This window comes from Melozone crissalis, unplaced genomic scaffold (assembly GCF_028551555.1).
Source record: "Melozone crissalis strain CALT ecotype California unplaced genomic scaffold, PUWL_Pcris_2 ptg000056l_1, whole genome shotgun sequence".
Taxonomy (NCBI): Eukaryota; Metazoa; Chordata; class Aves; order Passeriformes; family Passerellidae; genus Melozone; species Melozone crissalis.
The window spans coordinates 6,067,102-6,087,920 of NW_026535834.1; the positions used below are offsets into that span (position 1 = coordinate 6,067,102).

The following is a 20,819-nucleotide window of genomic DNA, read 5'->3' on the forward strand; positions in this document are numbered from 1 at the left end:
GGAAAAAAAGCAGAAAATCGGCAATTTTAGTGTCTTCAAAAAATTGGCTGTGGGGAAATGAGCTGCATTGCAAAGGACCAACACATGCCAAAAGTAAGCTCTCAGACGTTGCAAAAGCAGGGGGAAATGTCAACAAGGAGTACACGCCATAGGGAGAAAGATATGAGGGACATGGCATGGGGACTTAAAAAAAACAAAAATTCCTTGCCAAACTGAAAAACATGGAAATGCAGGCAGGCCATATGCCATCAAGTGCAGGCACATGCAGCACAGCTTGCCCAAATTGGTCCCCACTGAAGGCCAAAAGAGAAAAGAAGGACTTAAAAACACGCTGGAATGGAGATGGCATCAAAGGAATTGCAATTGGAGGAGAAAAATGCAAATTTGGGAAATTCCCCGATGACAAGAAAATGGACCGGGATTCTATCAGGTGCAGTGCAAAACACAAAAACATGCCAAAACTGAGCTCACAGATGTTGCAAAAGCAGAGGAAAACGTCAAGGAGGAAGACACAACTGGGAGGGGAAGATATGAGGGACATGGCGGTGATACCTGAAAAAAGAAAAAAAAAAAGAAAAAAATCGGTCCCTAAGTCAAAGCCATCAAAAGGCATGGAATGCCTACAAGGGCAGGGACAAGCACCAAAGGTTCCTCTAGTGGTCCCCATTGAAATCGCAAGATTCCCTTTCCCTTCCCGAAAGGAAATGAAATTTCCTTTCAAGAAGGGAAAGGGAATCTTGCGACCCTGAAAAGAAAGGCTTACAAACACTCTGGAAAGGAGATAGGATCAAATGAAATGCAACTGAAAAAAACCAGAAAATCGGCAATTTTAGTGTCTTCCAAAAATTGGCTGTGGGGAAATGAGCTGCATTGCAAAGGACCAACACATGGCAAAAGTAAGCTCTCAGACGTTGCAAAAGCAGGGGGAAATGTCAACGAGGAGTACACGCCATAGGGAGAAAGATATGAGGGACATGGCATGGGGACTTAAAAAACAAAAAAATTCCTTGCCAAACTGAAAAACATGGAAATGCAGGCAGGCCATATGCCATCAAGTGCAGGCACATGCAACACAGCTTGCCCAAATTGGTCCCCACTGAAGGCCAAAAGAGAAAAGAAGGACTTACAAACACGCTGGAATGGAGATGGCATCAAAGGAATTGCAATTGGAGGAGAAAAAATGCAAATTTGGGAAATTCCCCGATGACAAGAAAATGGACCGGGATTCTATCAGGTGCAGTGAAAAACACAAAAACATGCCAAAACTAAGCTCACAGATGTTGCAAAAGCAGAGGAAAACGTCAAGGAGGAAGACACAACTGGGAGGGGAAGATATGAGGGACATGGCGGTGATACCTGAAAAAAGAAAAAAAAAAAGAAAAAAATCTGTCCCTAAGTCAAAGCCATCAAAAGGCATGGAATGCCTACAAGGGCAGGGACAAGCACCAAAGATTCCTCTAGTGGTCCCCATTGAAATCGCAAGATTCCCTTTCCCTTCCCGAAAGGAAATGAAATTTCCTTTCGGGAAGGGAAAGGGAATCTTGCGACCCTGAAAAGAAAGGCTTACAAACACTCTGGAAAGGAGATAGGATCAAATGAAATGCAACGGAAAAAAAGCAGAAAATCGGCAATTTTAGTGTCTTCAAAAAATTGGCTGTGGGGAAATGAGCTGCATTGCAAAGGACCAACACATGCCAAAAGTAAGCTCTCAGACGTTGCAAAAGCAGGGGGAAATGTCAACGAGGAGTACACGCCATAGGGAGAAAGATATGAGGGACATGGCATGGGGACTTAAAAAAAAAAAAAATTCCTTGCCAAACTGAAAAACATGGAAATGCAGGCAGGCCATATGCCATCAAGTGCAGGCACATGCAACACAGCTTGCCCAAATTGGTCCCCACTGAAGGCCAAAAGAGAAAAGAAGGACTTACAAACACGCTGGAATGGAGATGGCATCAAAGGAATTGCAATTGGAGGAGAAAAATGCAAATTTGGGAAATTCCCCGATGACAAGAAAATGGACCGGGATTCTATCAGGTGCAGTGTAAAACACAAAAACATGCCAAAACTGAGCTCACAGATGTTGCAAAAGCAGAGGAAAACGTCAAGGAGGAAGACACAACTTGGAGGGGAAGATATGAGGGACATGGCGGTGATACCTAAAAAAAGAAATAAAAAAAGAAAAAAATCTGTTCCTAAGTCAAAGCCATCGAAAGGCATGGAATGCCTACAAGGGCAGGGACAAGCACCAAAGATTCCTCTAGTGGTCCCCATTGAAATCGCAAGATTCCCTTTCCCTTCCCGAAAGGAAATTTCATTTCCTTTCGGGAAGGGAAAGGGAATCTTGCGACCCTGAAAAGAAAGGCTTACAAACACTCTGGAAAGGAGATAGGATCAAATGAAATGCAACTGAAAAAAACCCGAAAATCGGCAATTTTAGTGTCTTCACAAAATTGGCTGTGGGGAAATGAGCTGCATTGCAAAGGACCAACACATGGCAAAAGTAAGCTCTCAGACGTTGCAAAAGCAGGGGGAAATGTCAACGAGGAGTACACGCCATAGGGAGAAAGATATGAGGGACATGGCATGGGGACTTAAAAAAAAACAAATTCCTTGCCAAACTGAAAAACATGGAAATGCAGGCAGGCCATATGCCATCAAGTGCAGGCACATGCAGCACAGCTTGCCCAAATTGGTCCCCACTGAAGGCCAAAAGAGAAAAGAAGGACTTAAAAACACGCTGGAATGGAGATGGCATCAAAGGAATTGCAATTGGAGGAGAAAAATGCAAATTTGGGAAATTCCCCGATGACAAGAAAATGGACCGGGATTCTATCAGGTGCAGTGCAAAACACAAAAACATGCCAAAACTGAGCTCACAGATGTTGCAAAAGCAGAGGAAAACGTCAAGGAGGAAGACACAACTGGGAGGGGAAGATATGAGGGACATGGCGGTGATACCTGAAAAAAGAAAAAAAAAAGAAAAAAATCTGTCCCTAAGTCAAAGCCATCGAAAGGCAAGGAATGCCTACAAGGGCAGGGACAAGCACCAAAGATTCCTCTAGTGGTCCCCATTGAAATCGCAAGATTCCCTTTCCCTTCCCGAAAGGAAATTTTATTTCCTTTCGGGAAGGGAAAGGGAATCTTGCGACCCTGAAAAGAAAGGCTTACAAACACTCTGGAAAGGAGATAGGATAAAATGAAATGCAACTGAAAAAAACCAGAAAATCGGCACTTTTAGTGTCTTCAAAAAATTGGCTGTGGGGAAATGAGCTGCATTGCAAAGGACCAACACATGCCAAAAGTAAGCTCTCAGACGTTGCAAAAGCAGGGGGAAATGTCAACGAGGAGTACACGCCATAGGGAGAAAGATATGAGGGACATGGCATGGGGACTTAAAAAAACAAAAAAATTCCTTGCCAAACTGAAAAACATGGAAATGCAGGCAGGCCATATGCCATCAAGTGCAGGCACATGCAGCACAGCTTGCCCAAATTGGTCCCCACTGAAGGCCAAAAGAGAAAAGAAGGACTTACAAACACGCTGGAATGGAGATGGCATCAAAGGAATTGCAATTGGAGGAGAAAAAATGCAAATTTGGGAAATTCCCCAATGACAAGAAAATGGACCGGGATTCTATCAGGTGCAGTGCAAAACACAAAAACATGCCAAAACTAAGCTCACAGATGTTGCAAAAGCAGAGGAAAACGTCAAGGAGGAAGACACAACTGGGAGGGGAAGATATGAGGGACATGGCGGTGATACCTGAAAAAAGAAAAAAAAAAAGAAAAAAATCTGTCCCTAAGTCAAAGCCATCAAAAGGCATGGAATGCCTACAAGGGCAGGGACAAGCACCAAAGATTCCTCTAGTGGTCCCCATTGAAATCGCAAGATTCCCTTTCCCTTCCCGAAAGGAAATTTCATTTCCTTTCGGGAAGGGAAAGGGAATCTTGCGACCCTGAAAAGAAAGGCTTAAAAACACTCTGGAAAGGAGATAGGATCAAATGAAATGCAACGGAAAAAAAGCAGAAAATCGGCAATTTTAGTGTCTTCAAAAAATTGGCTGTGGGGAAATGAGCTGCATTGCAAAGGACCAACACATGCCAAAAGTAAGCTCTCAGACGTTGCAAAAGCAGGGGGAAATGTCAACGAGGAGTACACGCCATAGGGAGAAAGATATGAGGGACATGGCATGGGGACTTAAAAAAAAAAACAAATTCCTTGCCAAACTGAAAAACATGGAAATGCAGGCAGGCCATATGCCATCAAGTGCAGGCACATGCAACACAGCTTGCCCAAATTGGTCCCCACTGAAGGCCAAAAGAGAAAAGAAGGACTTACAAACACGCTGGAATGGAGATGGCATCAAAGGAATTGCAATTGGAGGAGAAAAAATGCAAATTTGGGAAATTCCCCGATGACAAGAAAATGGACCGGGATTCTATCAGGTGCAGTGAAAAACACAAAAACATGCCAAAACTAAGCTCACAGATGTTGCAAAAGCAGAGGAAAACGTCAAGGAGGAAGACACAACTGGGAGGGGAAGATATGAGGGACATGGCGGTGATACCTGAAAAAAGAAAAAAAAAAAGAAAAAAATCTGTCCCTAAGTCAAAGCCATCAAAAGGCATGGAATGCCTACAAGGGCAGGGACAAGCACCAAAGATTCCTCTAGTGGTCCCCATTGAAATCGCAAGATTCCCTTTCCCTTCCCGAAAGGAAATGAAATTTCCTTTCGGGAAGGGAAAGGGAATCTTGCGACCCTGAAAAGAAAGGCTTACAAACACTCTGGAAAGGAGATAGGATCAAATGAAATGCAACGGAAAAAAAGCAGAAAATCGGCAATTTTAGTGTCTTCAAAAAATTGGCTGTGGGGAAATGAGCTGCATTGCAAAGGACCAACACATGCCAAAAGTAAGCTCTCAGACGTTGCAAAAGCAGGGGGAAATGTCAACGAGGAGTACACGCCATAGGGAGAAAGATATGAGGGACATGGCATGGGGACTTAAAAAAAAAAAAATTCCTTGCCAAACTGAAAAACATGGAAATGCAGGCAGGCCATATGCCATCAAGTGCAGGCACATGCAACACAGCTTGCCCAAATTGGTCCCCACTGAAGGCCAAAAGAGAAAAGAAGGACTTACAAACACGCTGGAATGGAGATGGCATCAAAGGAATTGCAATTGGAGGAGAAAAAATGCAAATTTGGGAAATTCCCCGATGACAAGAAAATGGACCGGGATTCTATCAGGTGCAGTGCAAAACACAAAAACATGCCAAAACTGAGCTCACAGATGTTGCAAAAGCAGAGGAAAACGTCAAGGAGGAAGACACAACTGGGAGGGGAAGATATGAGGGACATGGCGGTGATACCTGAAAAAAGAAAAAAAAAAAGGAAAAAATCGGTCCCTAAGTCAAAGCCATCAAAAGGCATGGAATGCCTACAAGGGCAGGGACAAGCACCAAAGGTTCCTCTAGTGGTCGCCATTGAAATCGCAAGATTCCCTTTCCCTTCCCGAAAGGAAATTTCATTTCCTTTCGGGAAGGGAAAGGGAATCTTGCGACCCTGAAAAGAAAGGCTTACAAACACTCTGGAAAGGAGATAGGATCAAATGAAATGCAACTGAAAAAACCAGAAAATCGGCAATTTTAGTGTCTTCAAAAAATTGGCTGTGGGGAAATGAGCTGTATTGCAAAGGAGCAACACATGCCAAAAGTAAGCTCTCAGACGTTGCAAAAGCAGGGGGAAATGTCAACGAGGAGTACACACCATAGGGAGATAGATATGAGGGACATGGCATGGGGACTTAAAAAAAAAAAAAAAATTCCTTGCCAAACTGAAAACATGGAAATGCAGGCAGGCCATATGCCATCAAGTGCAGGCACATGCAGCACAGCTTGCCCAAATTGGTCCCCAATGAAGCTCAAAAGAGAAAAGAAGGACTTGCAAACACGCTGGAATGGAGATGGCATCAAAGGAATTGCAATTGGAGGAGAAAAATGCAAATTTGGGAAATTCCCCGATGACAAGAAAATGGACCGGGATTCTATCAGGTGCAGTGAAAAACACAAAAACATGCCAAAACTAAGCTCACAGATGTTGCAAAAGCAGAGGAAAACGTCAAGGAGGAAGACACAACTGGGAGGGGAAGATATGAGGGACATGGCGGTGATACCTGAAAAAAGAAAAAAAAAAAGAAAAAAATCTGTCCCTAAGTCAAAGCCATCAAAAGGCATGGAATGCCTACAAGGGCAGGGACAAGCACCAAAGATTCCTCTAGTGGTCCCCATTGAAATCGCAAGATTCCCTTTCCCTTCCCGAAAGGAAATGAAATTTCCTTTCGGGAAGGGAAAGGGAATCTTGCGACCCTGAAAAGAAAGGCTTACAAACACTCTGGAAAGGAGATAGGATCAAATGAAATGCAACGGAAAAAAAGCAGAAAATCGGCAATTTTAGTGTCTTCAAAAAATTGGCTGTGGGGAAATGAGCTGCATTGCAAAGGACCAACACATGCCAAAAGTAAGCTCTCAGACGTTGCAAAAGCAGGGGGAAATGTCAACGAGGAGTACACGCCATAGGGAGAAAGATATGAGGGACATGGCATGGGGACTTAAAAAAAAAAAAAATTCCTTGCCAAACTGAAAAACATGGAAATGCAGGCAGGCCATATGCCATCAAGTGCAGGCACATGCAACACAGCTTGCCCAAATTGGTCCCCACTGAAGGCCAAAAGAGAAAAGAAGGACTTACAAACACGCTGGAATGGAGATGGCATCAAAGGAATTGCAATTGGAGGAGAAAAATGCAAATTTGGGAAATTCCCCGATGACAAGAAAATGGACCGGGATTCTATCAGGTGCAGTGCAAAACACAAAAACATGCCAAAACTAAGCTCACAGATGTTGCAAAAGCAGAGGAAAACGTCAAGGAGGAAGACACAACTGGGAGGGGAAGATATGAGGGACATGGCGGTGATACCTGAAAAAAGAAAAAAAAAAAGAAAAAAATCTGTCCCTAAGTCAAAGCCATCAAAAGGCATGGAATGCCTACAAGGGCAGGGACAAGCACCAAAGATTCCTCTAGTGGTCCCCATTGAAATCGCAAGATTCCCTTTCCCTTCCCGAAAGGAAATTTCATTTCTGGAAGGGAAAGGGAATCTTGCGACCCTGAAAAGAAAGGCTTACAAACACTCTGGAAAGGAGATAGGATCAAATGAAATGCAACTGAAAAAAAACAGAAAATCGGCAATTTTAGTGTCTTCAAAAAATTGGCTGTGGGGAAATGAGCTGCATTGCAAAGGACCAACACATGCCAAAAGTAAGCTCTCAGACGTTGCAAAAGCAGGGGGAAATGTCAACGAGGAGTACACGCCATAGGGAGAAAGATATGAGGGACATGGCATGGGGACTTAAAAAAAAAAACAAATTCCTTGCCAAACTGAAAAACATGGAAATGCAGGCAGGCCATATGCCATCACGTGCAGGCACATGCAGCACAGCTTGCCCAAATTGGTCCCCACTGAAGGCCACAAGAGAGAAGAAGGACTTATAAACACGCTGGAATGGAGATGGCATCAAAGGAATTGCAATTGGAGGAGAAAAAATGAAAATTTGGGAAATTCCCCGATGACAAGAAAATGGACCGGGATTCTATCAGGTGCAGTGCAAAACACAAAAACATGCCAAAACTAAGGTCACAGATGTTGCAAAAGCAGAGGAAAACGTCAAGGAGGAAGATACAACTTGGAGGGGAAGATATGAGGGACATGGCGCTGATACCTGAAAAAAGAAAAAAAAAAAGAAAAAAATCTGTCCCTAAGTCAAAGCCATCAAAAGGCATGGAATGCCTACAAGGGCAGGGACAAGCACCAAAGGTTCCTCTAGTGGTCCCCATTGAAATCGCAAGATTCCCTTTCCCTTCCCGAAAGGAAATGAAATTTCCTTTCGTGAAGGGAAAGGAAATCTTGCGACCCTGAAAAGAAAGGCATACAAACACTCTGGAAAGGAGATAGGATCAAATGAAATGCAACTGAAAAAAACCAGAAAATCGGCAATTTTAGTGTCTTCAAAAAATTGGCTGTGGGGAAATGAGCTGCATTGCAAAGGACCAACACATGCCAAAAGTAAGCTCTCAGACGTTGCAAAAGCAGGGGGAAATGTCAACGAGGAGTACACGCCATAGGGAGAAAGATATGAGGGACATGGCATGGGGACTTAAAAAAAAAAAAAATTCCTTGCCAAACTGAAAAACATGGAAATGCAGGCAGGCCATATGCCATCAAGTGCAGGCACATGCAGCACAGCTTGCCCAAATTGGTCCCCACTGAAGGCCACAAGAGAAAAGAAGGACTTATAAACACGCTGGAATGGAGATGGCATCAAAGGAATTGCAATTGGAGGAGAAAAAATGAAAATTTGGGAAATTCCCCGATGACAAGAAAATGGACCGGGATTCTATCAGGTGCAGTGCAAAACACAAAAACATGCCAAAACTAAGCTCACAGATGTTGCAAAAGCAGAGGAAAACGTCAAGGAGGAAGACACAACTTGGAGGGGAAGATATGAGGGACATGGCACTGATACCTGAAAAAAGAAAAAAAAAAGAAAAAAATCTGTCCCTAACTCAAAGCCATCAAAAGGCATGGAATGCCTACAAGGGCAGGGACAAGCACCAAAGATTCCTCTAGGGGTCCCCATTGAAATCGCAAGATTCCCTTTCCCTTCCCGAAAGGAAATGAAATTTCCTTTCGGGAAGGGAAAGGGAATCTTGCGACCCTGAAAAGAAAGGCTTACAAACACTCTGGAAAGGAGATAGGATCAAATGAAATGCAACTGAAAAAAACCAGAAAATCGGCAATTTTAGTGTCTTCAAAAAATTGGCTGTGGGGAAATGAGCTGCATTGCAAAGGACCAACACATGCCAAAAGTAAGCTCTCAGACGTTGCAAAAGCAGGGGGAAATGTCAACGAGGAGTACACACCATAGGGAGAAAGATATGAGGGACATGGCATGGTGACATAAAAAAAAAAAAAATTCCTTGCCAAACTGAAAAACATGGAAATGCAGGCAGGCCATATGCCATCAAGTGCAGGCACATGCAGCACAGCTTGCCCAAATTGGTCCCCACTGAAGGCCGAAAGAGAAAAGAAGGACTTACAAACACGCTGGAATGGAGATGGCGTCAAAGGAATTGCAATTGGAGGAGAAAAAATGCAAATTTGGGAAATTCCCCGATGACAAGAAAATGGACCGGGATTCTATCAGGTGCAGTGCAAAACACAAAAACATGCCAAAACTGAGCTCACAGATGTTGCAAAAGCAGAGGAAAACGTCAAGGAGGAAGACACAACTTGGAGGGGAAGATATGAGGGACATGGCGGTGATACCTGAAAAAAGAAAAAAAAAAAGAAAAAAATCTGTCCCTAAGTCAAAGCCATCGAAAGGCATGGAATGCCTACAAGGGCAGGGACAAGCACCAAAGATTCCTCTAGTGGTCCCCATTGAAATCGCAAGATTCCCTTTCCCTTCCCGAAAGGAAATGAAATTTCCTTTTGGGAAGGGAAAGGGAATCTTGCGACCCTGAAAAGAAAGGCTTGCAAACACTCTGGAAAGGAGATAGGATCAAATGAAATGCAACTGAAAAAAACCAGAAAATCGGCAATTTTAGTGTCTTCAAAAAATTGGCTGTGGGGAAATGAGCTGCATTGCAAAGGAGCAACACATGCCAAAAGTAAGCTCTCAGACGTTGCAAAAGCAGGGGGAAATGTCAATGAGGAGTACACACCATCGGGAGAAAGATATGAGGGACATGGCATGGGGACTTAAAAAAAAAACAAAAATTCCTTGCCAAACTGTGTCGCAGACATTTTTTCACAGAAATCCTTTCTTTCAGATTTCTGCATTTTCTGGGAGGCCAGAGGCCCCAGAAAATGAATGTAAACAATTGTTATCAGCTGCTGTGGAATGTAACAGGGACACCTTGATTGGCTCATGTTTGTATGTTTATAATTGAGGGCCAATCACAAGAGCAAGCCAGGGGACCGAGTCCCTGGGCACAACTTTGTTTTAGATTCTTTCTTTTCTATTCTTAGCTTAGCAGCATCTGCAAACTTCTCTTTTTATTCTATTTTGTATAGTCATAATGTATTTTATATCATATATCAATAAATACAGCCTTCTGATCAAGAAACAAGATTCATCGTCTCTCTCACCAGCAGTGACCCACTCAGGCGCTGTAACATCTGGTGACCCCTCGCGTCAGAGCAAAAATTAATTTGATAAGACCAGAGGAGCAAAATTGCTGCACTGGGTAAAAATCCTGTATGTGTAGCATTTGATGGTTGCTTTGAAGCGACCACAGAAGTGGATTCAAGCCAGGAGCTGAAGAACTGAAGATCCTGATTTGGACAGAGTTCACAGCCAAGGCTAACCACAACAGAACCTTCTTCTGGAAAACCGTCAGGAAAGATGATGGAAAAGAGCAGCAGACCTGTGGAGCTGGCCAGAGCAAGCTGGACTCTTTCAAAAGGTACTGTGGGCTTTTCTATCCCTGATGAACCAGCCCTTCGTAGCTTGTGGCTGTTTGTATGGCAGACACATGCCTTGCCAGAAGAGATTCAATTCTCCCCTTCAGAGGAGAAACTTATAGCCCTCTGGAACCATTGGTCTAGAGAAGATGGTTGCTTTTTGTCAGAAACAGATCTCTATAAATTCTTTAGATGGGCAAAGCTTTTTGGGTTCTTTACTGATGTCCTGTACGCTTTAGATGCTTTTGTCTGGGAGTGCATGGACTCCATTTTCCAGTTCGTCTGGAGCCAGGGACGTGTCCTGCCTTCTATCTACCCAGCATTTATACAGCTTTTCCCACTTCTGAAACGCAGAGCAGCTTGTTTCCAATGGATTTCTAATTGTTATGGCCAGGCACCGTTTCCCCCCTCCTTGGCAGAAGACCCGGTGGGTGATGACTTTGGGCTTTTCCCCCCGCCCTGCTTCGCGGCGGGGGGGGCTGAAACTTCGCTGGGCGAAGAAGTTTTTTTCACTCTTGCTCCGGAGCATGCTCAGATGGAGTTTTCTCCTTCCCCCCCTTCTCTCTCTCCGGGGGGATGGGAGTGGCCGCTCAAGCCAGCGCCGGCCTCTCAGACTCCGCCTTCAGACATGGGGGCGGCACCGGTCTCTGAGGTTTCTCCGGTCCTGCCAGAGCCGTCACTCCAGGAGATCCCGTCTCCGCCTCTCCAGGCTGTCCCGCCCGCGGTTTCACCGGCCTCCCCGCCCCCTGAGCTGTTGCTAGGCAACGACGAGGATGCGTCTCCAGCTTCCGGCTCAGCGTCGGAGAAGGCAGAAGAGACAGCACTTCCTGTGCTTGAGCTGTTGCTAAGCAACAGCGATGCTCCGCCGCTTCTCCCGGCTCCGCTGCTGCCTGTGCCGTGCCTGCCGCCGCTTTCAGAGCCAAGGGACGCAGCAACAGCGTGTTCCCGCGCATCCCCGCCGCCTCAAGGCGAGACAGTTCCTGTTCAGGATGGGGCTGAAAACGGCGCTGAACCTGCGGGACCCTCCGAGCAGCCCGCGGCTGATCCCACTCTCAGCGCGGTTCCCTCCCCAGTTCCGGCCCCCCCCTTGCCGCTCGGACTGGCCGCTCCAGCGGCTCTGGCGTTGTCGGAGGCTCTGTCCTCCGTGTCGGCGTCAGAGACTGCCATGGCACCGGCGGCTGGTTCGAGCCTGGACCGTCCTGAACCGGCTGCCCCAGCAGCTGCCCCGGCCGCGGGTCTCTCCTTCGGTGGAGCGGGGGCTGCCCGCCAGCTGACTCTTGCGGCAGCCCGGCTGCCGGCTTTCAAGCTCGGCGGTTTGGGGGGTGGTGTTTCGGTTGCTGTCCCATGGAGGCTGCCGCCTCTCCTGCGTCCTAGTGGCATGGGGGGGCAGGTGCATCCCGAGAGCCCTGCCTCTGATCCCCAGCCCGGAGGGGATGGGGATGGTGATGCCACGGGGCGGATGAGAGACAAACCCGATGCATTGCAGGGGAAGATGGCACAGCTGGAGGAGACCATAGCTGGTTTGCTGTGGGGAACAAACATCTCCAGACCCCAGATGGGATTTCTGGGGAAGGCTTCTATTTCCTCACTGCTGGCATGCCTCAGTGGTTTTGGGGAAAGGAAGCATCTCACTGCCCGTGCTGCCCTTGTGCTGGCAGCAGGGTTCAGGCCTGCGGGAATGCAGAGCCTCTGTCATGGGTTTGGCCTGGGCCATTGGGCTGAGAAAGTTTCTGGGCCAGGGCCAGCATTTGGCCTCCTGATGTTTCTGGGGGTTGTGGTCTATCCAACAGGCCCTGGTCCCCCTTTGTGAGCCAGTTTTGGGGTTCCTGGTCCAGCATGGGCCAGGGCCCCCAGGGCCTTTCCTTCTCTGGCACTCCTCTGCTCGGCTTCTGCTCTTTTGCTCTTCAATCAAAAAAAAAAAAAAAAAAAAAAAAAAAAAAAAAAAAATTTAAATTAAATAAAAAAGATTGAAAATAGTGGGCAGCAGCTCTGAAGCACTGAAGCATCGAAGGGCCAGAAAAGGACATTCCAAAGTTGTTCAAATTGTTTGAAATTGTTTGAAATTGTTGTAAGACTGTCAGTGGGTTTTTGATAACTATTGATGGGATTCTTTTTGCAGCAAGTTTGTTTTCAGGACCGAAAAGGACTCTCAGATGTCCAAAAGAAATAACTTCAGCTGATGGACTGTTCCTGAAACTCAGCTGCATGGACTTGAATTCTCTTTGCATTGTTTTTTGCATTTTCTTAGATTGTAGGATTGTTTTTAGTGATTTGTTAGTATTGTATATTTTACAGGTGAAGAAATTTCCTGTTCATTCCACATCAGCATTTTTCTTTTATTTTATACAATTTAGAAAGGTGAGATGTCGCAGACATTTTTTCACAGAAATCCTTTCTTTCAGATTTCTGCATTTTCTGGGAGGCCAGAGGCCCCAGAAGATGAATGTAAACAATTGTTATCAGCTGCTGTGGAATGTAACAGGGACACCTTGATTGGCTCATGTTTGTATGTTTATAATTGAGGGCCAATCACAAGAGCAAGCCAGGGGACCGAGTCCCTGGGCACAACTTTGTTTGAGATTCTTTCTTTTCTATTCTTAGCTTAGCAGCATCTGCAAACTTCTCTTTTTATTCTATTTAGTATAGTCATAATGTATTTTATATCATATATCAATAAATACAGCCTTCTGATCAAGAAACAAGATTCATCGTCTCTCTCACCAGCAGTGACCCACTCAGGCGCTGTAACAAAACTGAAAAACATGGAAATGCAGGCAGGCCATATGCCATCAAGTGCAGGCACATGCAGCACAGCTTGCCCAAATTGGTCCCCACTGAAGGCCAAAAGAGAAAAGAAGGACTTACAAACACGCTGGAATGGAGATGGCATCAAAGGAATTGCAATTGGAGGAGAAAAATGCAAATTTGGGAAACTCCCCGATGACAAGAAAATGGACAGGGATTCTATCAGGTGCAGTGCAAAACACAAAAACATGCCAAAACTGAGCTCACAGATGTTGCAAAAGCAGAGGAAAACATCAAGGAGGAAGACACAACTGGGAGGGGAAGATATGAGGGACATGGCGGTGATACCTGAAAAAAGAAAAAAAAAAGAAAAAAATCTGTCCCTAAGTCAAAGCCATCAAAAGGCATGGAATGCCTACAAGGGCAGGGACAAGTACCAAAGATTCCTCTAGTGGTCATCATTGAAATGGCAAAATTCCCTTTCCCTTCCCGAAAGGAAATTTCATTTCCTTTCGGGAAGGGAAAGGGAATCTTGCGACCCTGAAAAGAAAGGCTTACAAACACTCTGGAAAGGAGATAGGATCAAATGAAATGCAACTGAAAAAACCAGAAAATCGGCAATTTTAGTGTCTTCCAAAAATTGGCTGTGGGGAAATGAGCTGCATTGCAAAGGACCAACACATGGCAAAAGTAAGCTCTCAGACATTGCAAAAGCATGGGGAAATGTCAGCGAGGAGTACACACCATAGGGAGAAAGATATGAGGGACATGGCATGGGGACTTAAAAAAAAAAATAATTCCTTGCCAAACTGAAAAACATGGAAATGCAGGCAGGCCATATGCCATCAAGTGCAGGCACATGCAACACAGCTTGCCCAAATTGGTCCCCACTGAAGGCCAAAAGAGAAAAGAAGGACTTACAAACACGCTGGAATGGAGATGGCATCAAAGGAATTGCAATTGGAGGAGAAAAAATGAAAATTTGGGAAATTCCCCGATGACAAGAAAATGGACCGGGATTCTATCAGGTGCAGTGCAAAACACAAAAACATGCCAAAACTAAGCTCACAGATGTTCCAAAAGCAGAGGAAAACGTCAAGGAGGAAGACACAACTGGGAGGGGAAGATATGAGGGACATGGCGGTGATACCTGAAAAAAGAAAAAAAAAAAGATAAAAATCTGTCCCTAAGTCAAAGCCATCAAAAGGCATGGAATGCCTACAAGGGCAGGGACAAGCACCAAAGGTTCCTCTAGTGGTCCCCATTGAAATCGCAAGATTCCCTTTCCCTTCCCGAAAGGAAATGAAATTTCATTTCTGGAAGGGAAAGGGAATCTTGCGACCCTGAAAAGAAAGGCTTACAAACACTCTGGAAAGGAGATAGGATCAAATGAAATGCAACTGATAAAAACCAGAAAATCGGCAATTTTAGTGTCTTCAAAAAATTGGCTGTGGGGAAATGAGCTGCATTGCAAAGGACCAACACATGCCAAAAGTAAGCTCTCAGACGTTGCAAAAGCAGGGGGAAATGTCAGCGAGGAGTACACACCATAGGGAGAAAGATATGAGGGACATGGCATGGGGACTTAAAAAAAAAAAAATTCCTTGCCAAACTGAAAAACATGGACATGCAGGCAGGCCATATGCCATCAAGTGCAGGCACATGCAGCACAGCTTGCCCAAATTGGTCCCCACTGAAGGCCAAAAGAGAAAAGAAGGACTTACAAACACGCTGGAATGGAGATGGCATCAAAGGAATTGCAATTGGAGGAGAAAAAAATGCAAATTTGGGAAATTCCCCGATGACAAGAAAATGGACCGGGATTCTATCAGGTGCAGTGCAAAACACAAAAACATGCCAAAACTAAGCTCACAGATGTTGCAAAAGCAGAGGAAAACGTCAAGGAGGAAGACACAACTGGGAGGGGAAGATATGAGGGACATGGCGGTGATACCTGAAAAAAGAAAAAAAAAAAGAAAAAAATCTGTCCCTAAGTCAAAGCCATCAAAAGGCATGGAATGCCTACAAGGGCAGGGACAAGCACCAAAGGTTCCTCTAGTGGTCCCCATTGAAATCGCAAGATTCCCTTTCCCTTCCCGAAAGGAAATGAAATTTCCTTTCGGGAAGAGAAAAGGAATCTTGCGAGTCCCAAATTAAGGTTCACAAATACTCTGGAAAGGAGATAAAATCAAATGAAGTGCAATTGAAGTAGCCAAAAATTGGGAATTTTATTGTCTTCAAATCTAGGCTGTGAGGAAATGAGCTCCTTTGCAGAGTACCAAAACATGCCACAACTTAGCTGAGAGATGTCGTAAAAGCAGGGGAAAAAGTCAAGGAGTACACAACATTTGGAGAGGAAGATATGAGGGACATGGCACGGATTCTTAAAAAAAAAAAAAAGAAGAAGAAAAGTATTTCCCGAATTCAAAGCCATCAAAATGCATGGCATGCCAACAATGGCAGGGAGATGCACCAAAGATTCCTCTCTTCGTGGCCATTGAAATCGTAAGATTTCTTTTTCCATCCCGAAAGGAAATCACTTTCCGGCTCCCCCAGCCCGTGTTGCCCCGGGATGGCCCCGTGTCCCCAGCTGCCTGTGTCCGGGCATCTTCCTCAGCTGTGAGGGCTGCAGATCTCCAGGTGCCCAGGGCTCTGTGCCGGCCGCCCTGCACAGCTCCCAGCTCCTGCTGCCAGGGCCTCAGCGCCCGCCATGTGCCCTCCCGCACCCACTGGTAGCCCAGGCCCCGCTTGTTGCCCTCATGGCGGCACTGCTGGCCCCAGCGCTCTCCAAGGCCTTCTCCAGGGGCACGTTCCTGCGGCCTTCCAGTCCCTGCCCGGGAGCCAGCAGAGACCTGCACAGGGGCTGTTGGTTAGGGCCTGCAGGGGCAGTGCCAGGGCCAGTGGCTTCCCAGTGACACAGGGCGGCCTTAGGCTGAAGATGGGCAGGGAATTCTGACCTCGGAGGCTGCTGAGGCCTGGACCATGCTGCCCACAGGAGCTGTGGCTGCCCCATCCCTGGCGGTGTTCCAGGCCAGATTGTATGGGCCTTGGGGCAACCTGGCCTAGAGGAAGGTGTCCATGCCCTTGGCAGCAGGGCTGGAACAAGACAATTTCTAAGGATGCTTCTACGCCACGCCATTCTGGGATTCTGTGATCTGAGCGGCTGGATTGGCTTGACTTCATTTCTTTTTTTAGCTGTAAGGAGTCTATTCATGAGCCCAGATTCTCAGTGTGTGACATTTATCATTACTATAGGCCTGACTGAGATCTATAAATTCTTGCACACCCCAGATTCTGCAAATTTGCATTTTATTGAAACTAGTGTTAAGTAGTTTCCAGCTTTCCACTCTGAAATGCGCTAACTATGGAGCGTTAATATGGGATACGGCAGATAGCAACACTAGATAAGGCTTTACTTGTACATAAAAATTGTATCATATATATAATATATATATATGGCATATAACATATATTATGTAGCTATAATAATATATAATGTATATAGTATATGCACAATATGTATGTTTTATATGTAATAATTATATCTATTTTATGAGAAACTTTCCAGACATAAATGCACTAACAGTATTAATATATTTCAGAACAGATAGTGAAACTAAAATGTGTTCTCCAGTTATTACTTTAACAGAATCACATATTCAGCTCTTTAGAATTCTTTCTTACCATGACATAATATTTACATGTTTTTTTAATATTATTTCTGTGAGAATATTGCTTTACTGTCTTATATGATAATTTATAAACTTATGAGTATATAATTTGTACACATGATATCAATATCTATGAAATAAAAATCTAGAGTCTTATATACACAAAATTCCAGGTGATCTCCAACACAGTTCGTCCAATGGTTCCATAAAGGTTTTCCTCCCAGGACGAAGGAGAGACTCCATTCATTGACTCATCCCACGCAAGCAGTGCTAATTTTTCCTCTCGGTCCTTTTTGCCCTGTTTCTTTTTTTCTTTTTCATTCCCACATTCCCTTTACTTTCTTACCTCAATTTTTGGCCTTTCTCAAAGGCAGGGAAAACCTGCATCTTGCAGGTTGGGTTTGGTGACTTTCGCCCTTGATGTACGGCATGTGCTTTCTTCATGCGCATTCTTAGGATGGGGGAAATTCTTGCAGGGCTTCATGTTGATCTGGTTGACCTCTTTTGAAAAATTAGATGATACAAGGAGGTAGAATACACCCTCCCATGGCTTTCTGCCAGCTGAGGTGGCAGGAGAGGCTGTGGGACCTTTGCCAGAGCCTTTGCACAAATGCTCTTCTCCCTAAAGCACCAAATTTTTACTAGGAGGTGGCTCTCTGCTGCCAGCTGCAAGCAGCACAAGCACAGCTCTGTGCAGGAGAATTTCTTTCAATCATCAGGTTTAAGGATTGCTACAAGCTGACATTGCAGGTCCAAGTACTCGCCTATCCCCTGGGAACAGACAACTGGATCCATCACCAAGCGATGGAAGAGATTGGGTAGCTCAGCTGTTTGAACATCTGGGGGCAAACTGATCTCCTCAGGAAGGCTCTTGTTACCCACAATGAAGTGGTTGAGGCATTTCACTTCCAGGGATAAGAGCAGTCTCTCGCTGATGTCCATCAGTCGCCTCAGGAAATATCTCCTGCACCACTATGACACGGGAATGACGTTCAGGAGGTGCATGACAATCGTCTTCATGGTGTAGGTGGAAAAGCCTATACCCAGCTGAAGATGGGAGAAGAGCTGCAGGCATCTCAGCTGCAAGCTGCCAGGAGGGGCCTGCCTGGCAATGTGCTTGAAGAACTTCATCTCTGCCACATCATAGGTCTCCAGCCACAGAGTGCTTGGGGTTCCAGCATATCCTGGCTGGCTGCTCACAAAGATGTCAGAGTCACCTCTCCGCACCCCGAAGACCATCTCAATCCTGAAGCTTTCCCTGCCATTGGTCACCTTGAATTGGCAGGAGCGTGTGGAGGGCAGCAGCACTAAATGCCAGTTGTGGGACTGAGGCAAAGCTGGCCAGACTGCTCTCACCAGTTGGTAGAACCAGCGGGCAGTTTTCTGCACGTCCAAGTAGGAGCCGGTGCACAGGGTGTCCAGGAGGCTGGGATCCTGATTCCTCCTCAGCTCCTCCTTGGGGTGGTGCACGAAGCACAGCATGTTCTCAGCCTGTTGCTCCCTGGTGCAGGTGCACTCCAGCTGCACGCGGACATGGAAGTTCCTCACGTGCCTCTGCCCTGCACTGTCCAGCTCCAGGTGGAAGCTGTGGCCTCGCGGAGGAGTCATGGGGATGAGCACACGACACACCACATCCTGCTCACGGGGACTCCAGCCTTCAAAGGCACTGCCCACCCCGATGGCTCTTTGCAGGACTGGGTAGAAACTGTTTGACAAGATGTGTGGAGAGTTTAGTTCAAGAATGGCTTAAAGAAAAAGGCCATGAGACATGCAATTGAGAGAAAAGAAAAAGGGAAAAGTAAAGCAGTTCCTAACACAGTTCTCAGCCTTCAGATTTCTATAAACAATTAGACTCTCTTTAAAAACAATAAAGTTCTCAGACTGTCTTCCCATAACAAGCAGAACACCGTCTCTGGGAAAAGCTGCACCCTGGGAACAGATGTAGAAGTTTTGGGAACTCTGGTTCTGTTTCTAATAAACAATTGTAGGTATTCTAAAACAAAAGGAGTGGTTAGAGTTTTCTCTGTTAGCCTATCATGAACCTGGATTACAGAATATGCATGAAGTTCGTTAACACTGTTATTTAAGGTGATGGATTGATCAATAAATTGGAGTTTGATGCATCAATCGGATGGTCCTTCTCCCTTCACTTCAAAATGTGGTGACCCCGACGTGATAGCGGACACCACGGGAAGTGAAGCCAGGGTCGGGTTCCGAAGATCGAAACTGCAGCCGGAACGGCAAAAGAAGTGTGGAAGAAAAAGTGGAGGACAACCCGCCGATCCGTGCCGTGCCCCGGGCGACCGTACAGACGGGCTTGGCCGATACATGCGGCCGCGACCTTGAGGAGCTGCAAAGCGCGCGCTTACAAAATAGGTATGGAAAGGCAAGCCGCATATGAACTTTTTATTACTTTCCTGCAAAAAAGGCAGGTTAAGGGGATAGACTTGCAGAAAGAATTACCAGGTCTTTTGGCTTATGGTTTGGAAAGGGGAATCTTTGTTAATCCCCACACAGTTCACGAGTTGTCGGAATGGCGTAAATTTGGTGATTTATTGTGGCAGGCTACGTTAGATGATGACAAAACTGCTAAGAAGTGGGGTAAATTATGGCAGGTCATTAACACCGAACTGTTGCAGTTTCAGGCTGAAAAAAGGGCTGCTCACCAGGCTACAAGCCAGCCTATAGGCCAAGCTACGAGCCAGGCTACAAGCCAGGCTACACAGACCGCCTCACTACCCGCTTCGCAGCCCCCCCTAACGAGCCAAGCTCTGCAGGGTGCCTTATTGTCCGCTTTGCTGCAGGCTACACAGAGCACTTCTGAGTCTCCCGTATCTGCTGTATCTCAGCAGCTGGGGCCAAAAACGCATACTCCATTCCCGACAACCAATCAGTCGATCCCTGGGGCGGAAAACGACTTAGCGGCGACGATTGCGAGGGAAAGACAAGATGTGTGGGCTGCCCTGGCCAAAGATGCAATTGAAAAGGGAGATCAAGAGCTGATAATTTCGGCTCGAGAGCTGGCTTGTCCGGTTGTCTTTAACCCTCAGGCTGGGGGCGGCATACAAGCGACAATCAGTGCTCTTGACTGGCAACTGTTATCTCAATTGCGAGCTACTGTTAGTCAGTTTGGATTTAAAAGCGAACCAGCTAATCAAATGCTCGATTATATTTTTGACACCAGTATCCTTCTCGTTAATGATTGTCGTGGCATAGTTAAATTAATCTTTACCCAACATCAACAATTGCTGTTTCATGCCCATTGGCGGGTACTTGTTAGTGAGTGTGTGGCAGTTCAGAGACAGCCGGGTGACCCCCTGCATGGTGTCACTGTTAATGAACTTATGGGTCTGGGACCTTTCCTTCGTACTGAGGCACAAGCCTTAATAGGTCAGGAGAAGTGCCAGGAGGCTATGAGGTTAGTTAGACTCGCAATAGACATGGTGAAGGAACCAGGAGGGATACCAGTGTATATGGGAATTAAGCAAGGCAGAGAGGAGTCATTTGGCGCTTTTATTGATAAAGCTGCTGCTGCAATTGAAAGAGCTGGCGTGCCGGAATATTTGCGCGGGGTACTACTCAGACAGTGTGCCCTTCAAAATTGTAATTCTACTACTAGAAACATACTTAATACCTTAGGTGCGAATTGGACTATAGAGGAGGCATTAGAGAGGATGGCTCTTATTCCTACCGGGCAGCAGGCTTTTGTGGTAGATGCACTCAAACAGATAGGAATAGGTTTGCAAGAACAGGCAAAATTCTCTCAAAGTCAGGTATTAGCCACACTTGCACCTCTTCAAGCATCGGCAGCACTACCTCCGACGACTAATTGGGGCCAAAAATGCCGCCCGGACGACCAGGCACCAACAGAAGCCAT

General features: G+C 45.8%; 1 protein-coding gene across 1 annotated transcript; it reads right to left on the reverse strand.

Annotated features, from left to right (window-relative positions):
- Positions 1–17,650: 17,650 nt before the first annotated feature.
- On the reverse strand, positions 17,651–20,819 carry LOC128943781 (inositol 1,4,5-trisphosphate receptor-interacting protein-like 1). Its single transcript, XM_054286691.1, is given in 3 exon segments — positions 17,651–18,663; positions 20,673–20,702; positions 20,759–20,819. Coding segments are annotated over 3 exon segments (1,104 nt in total).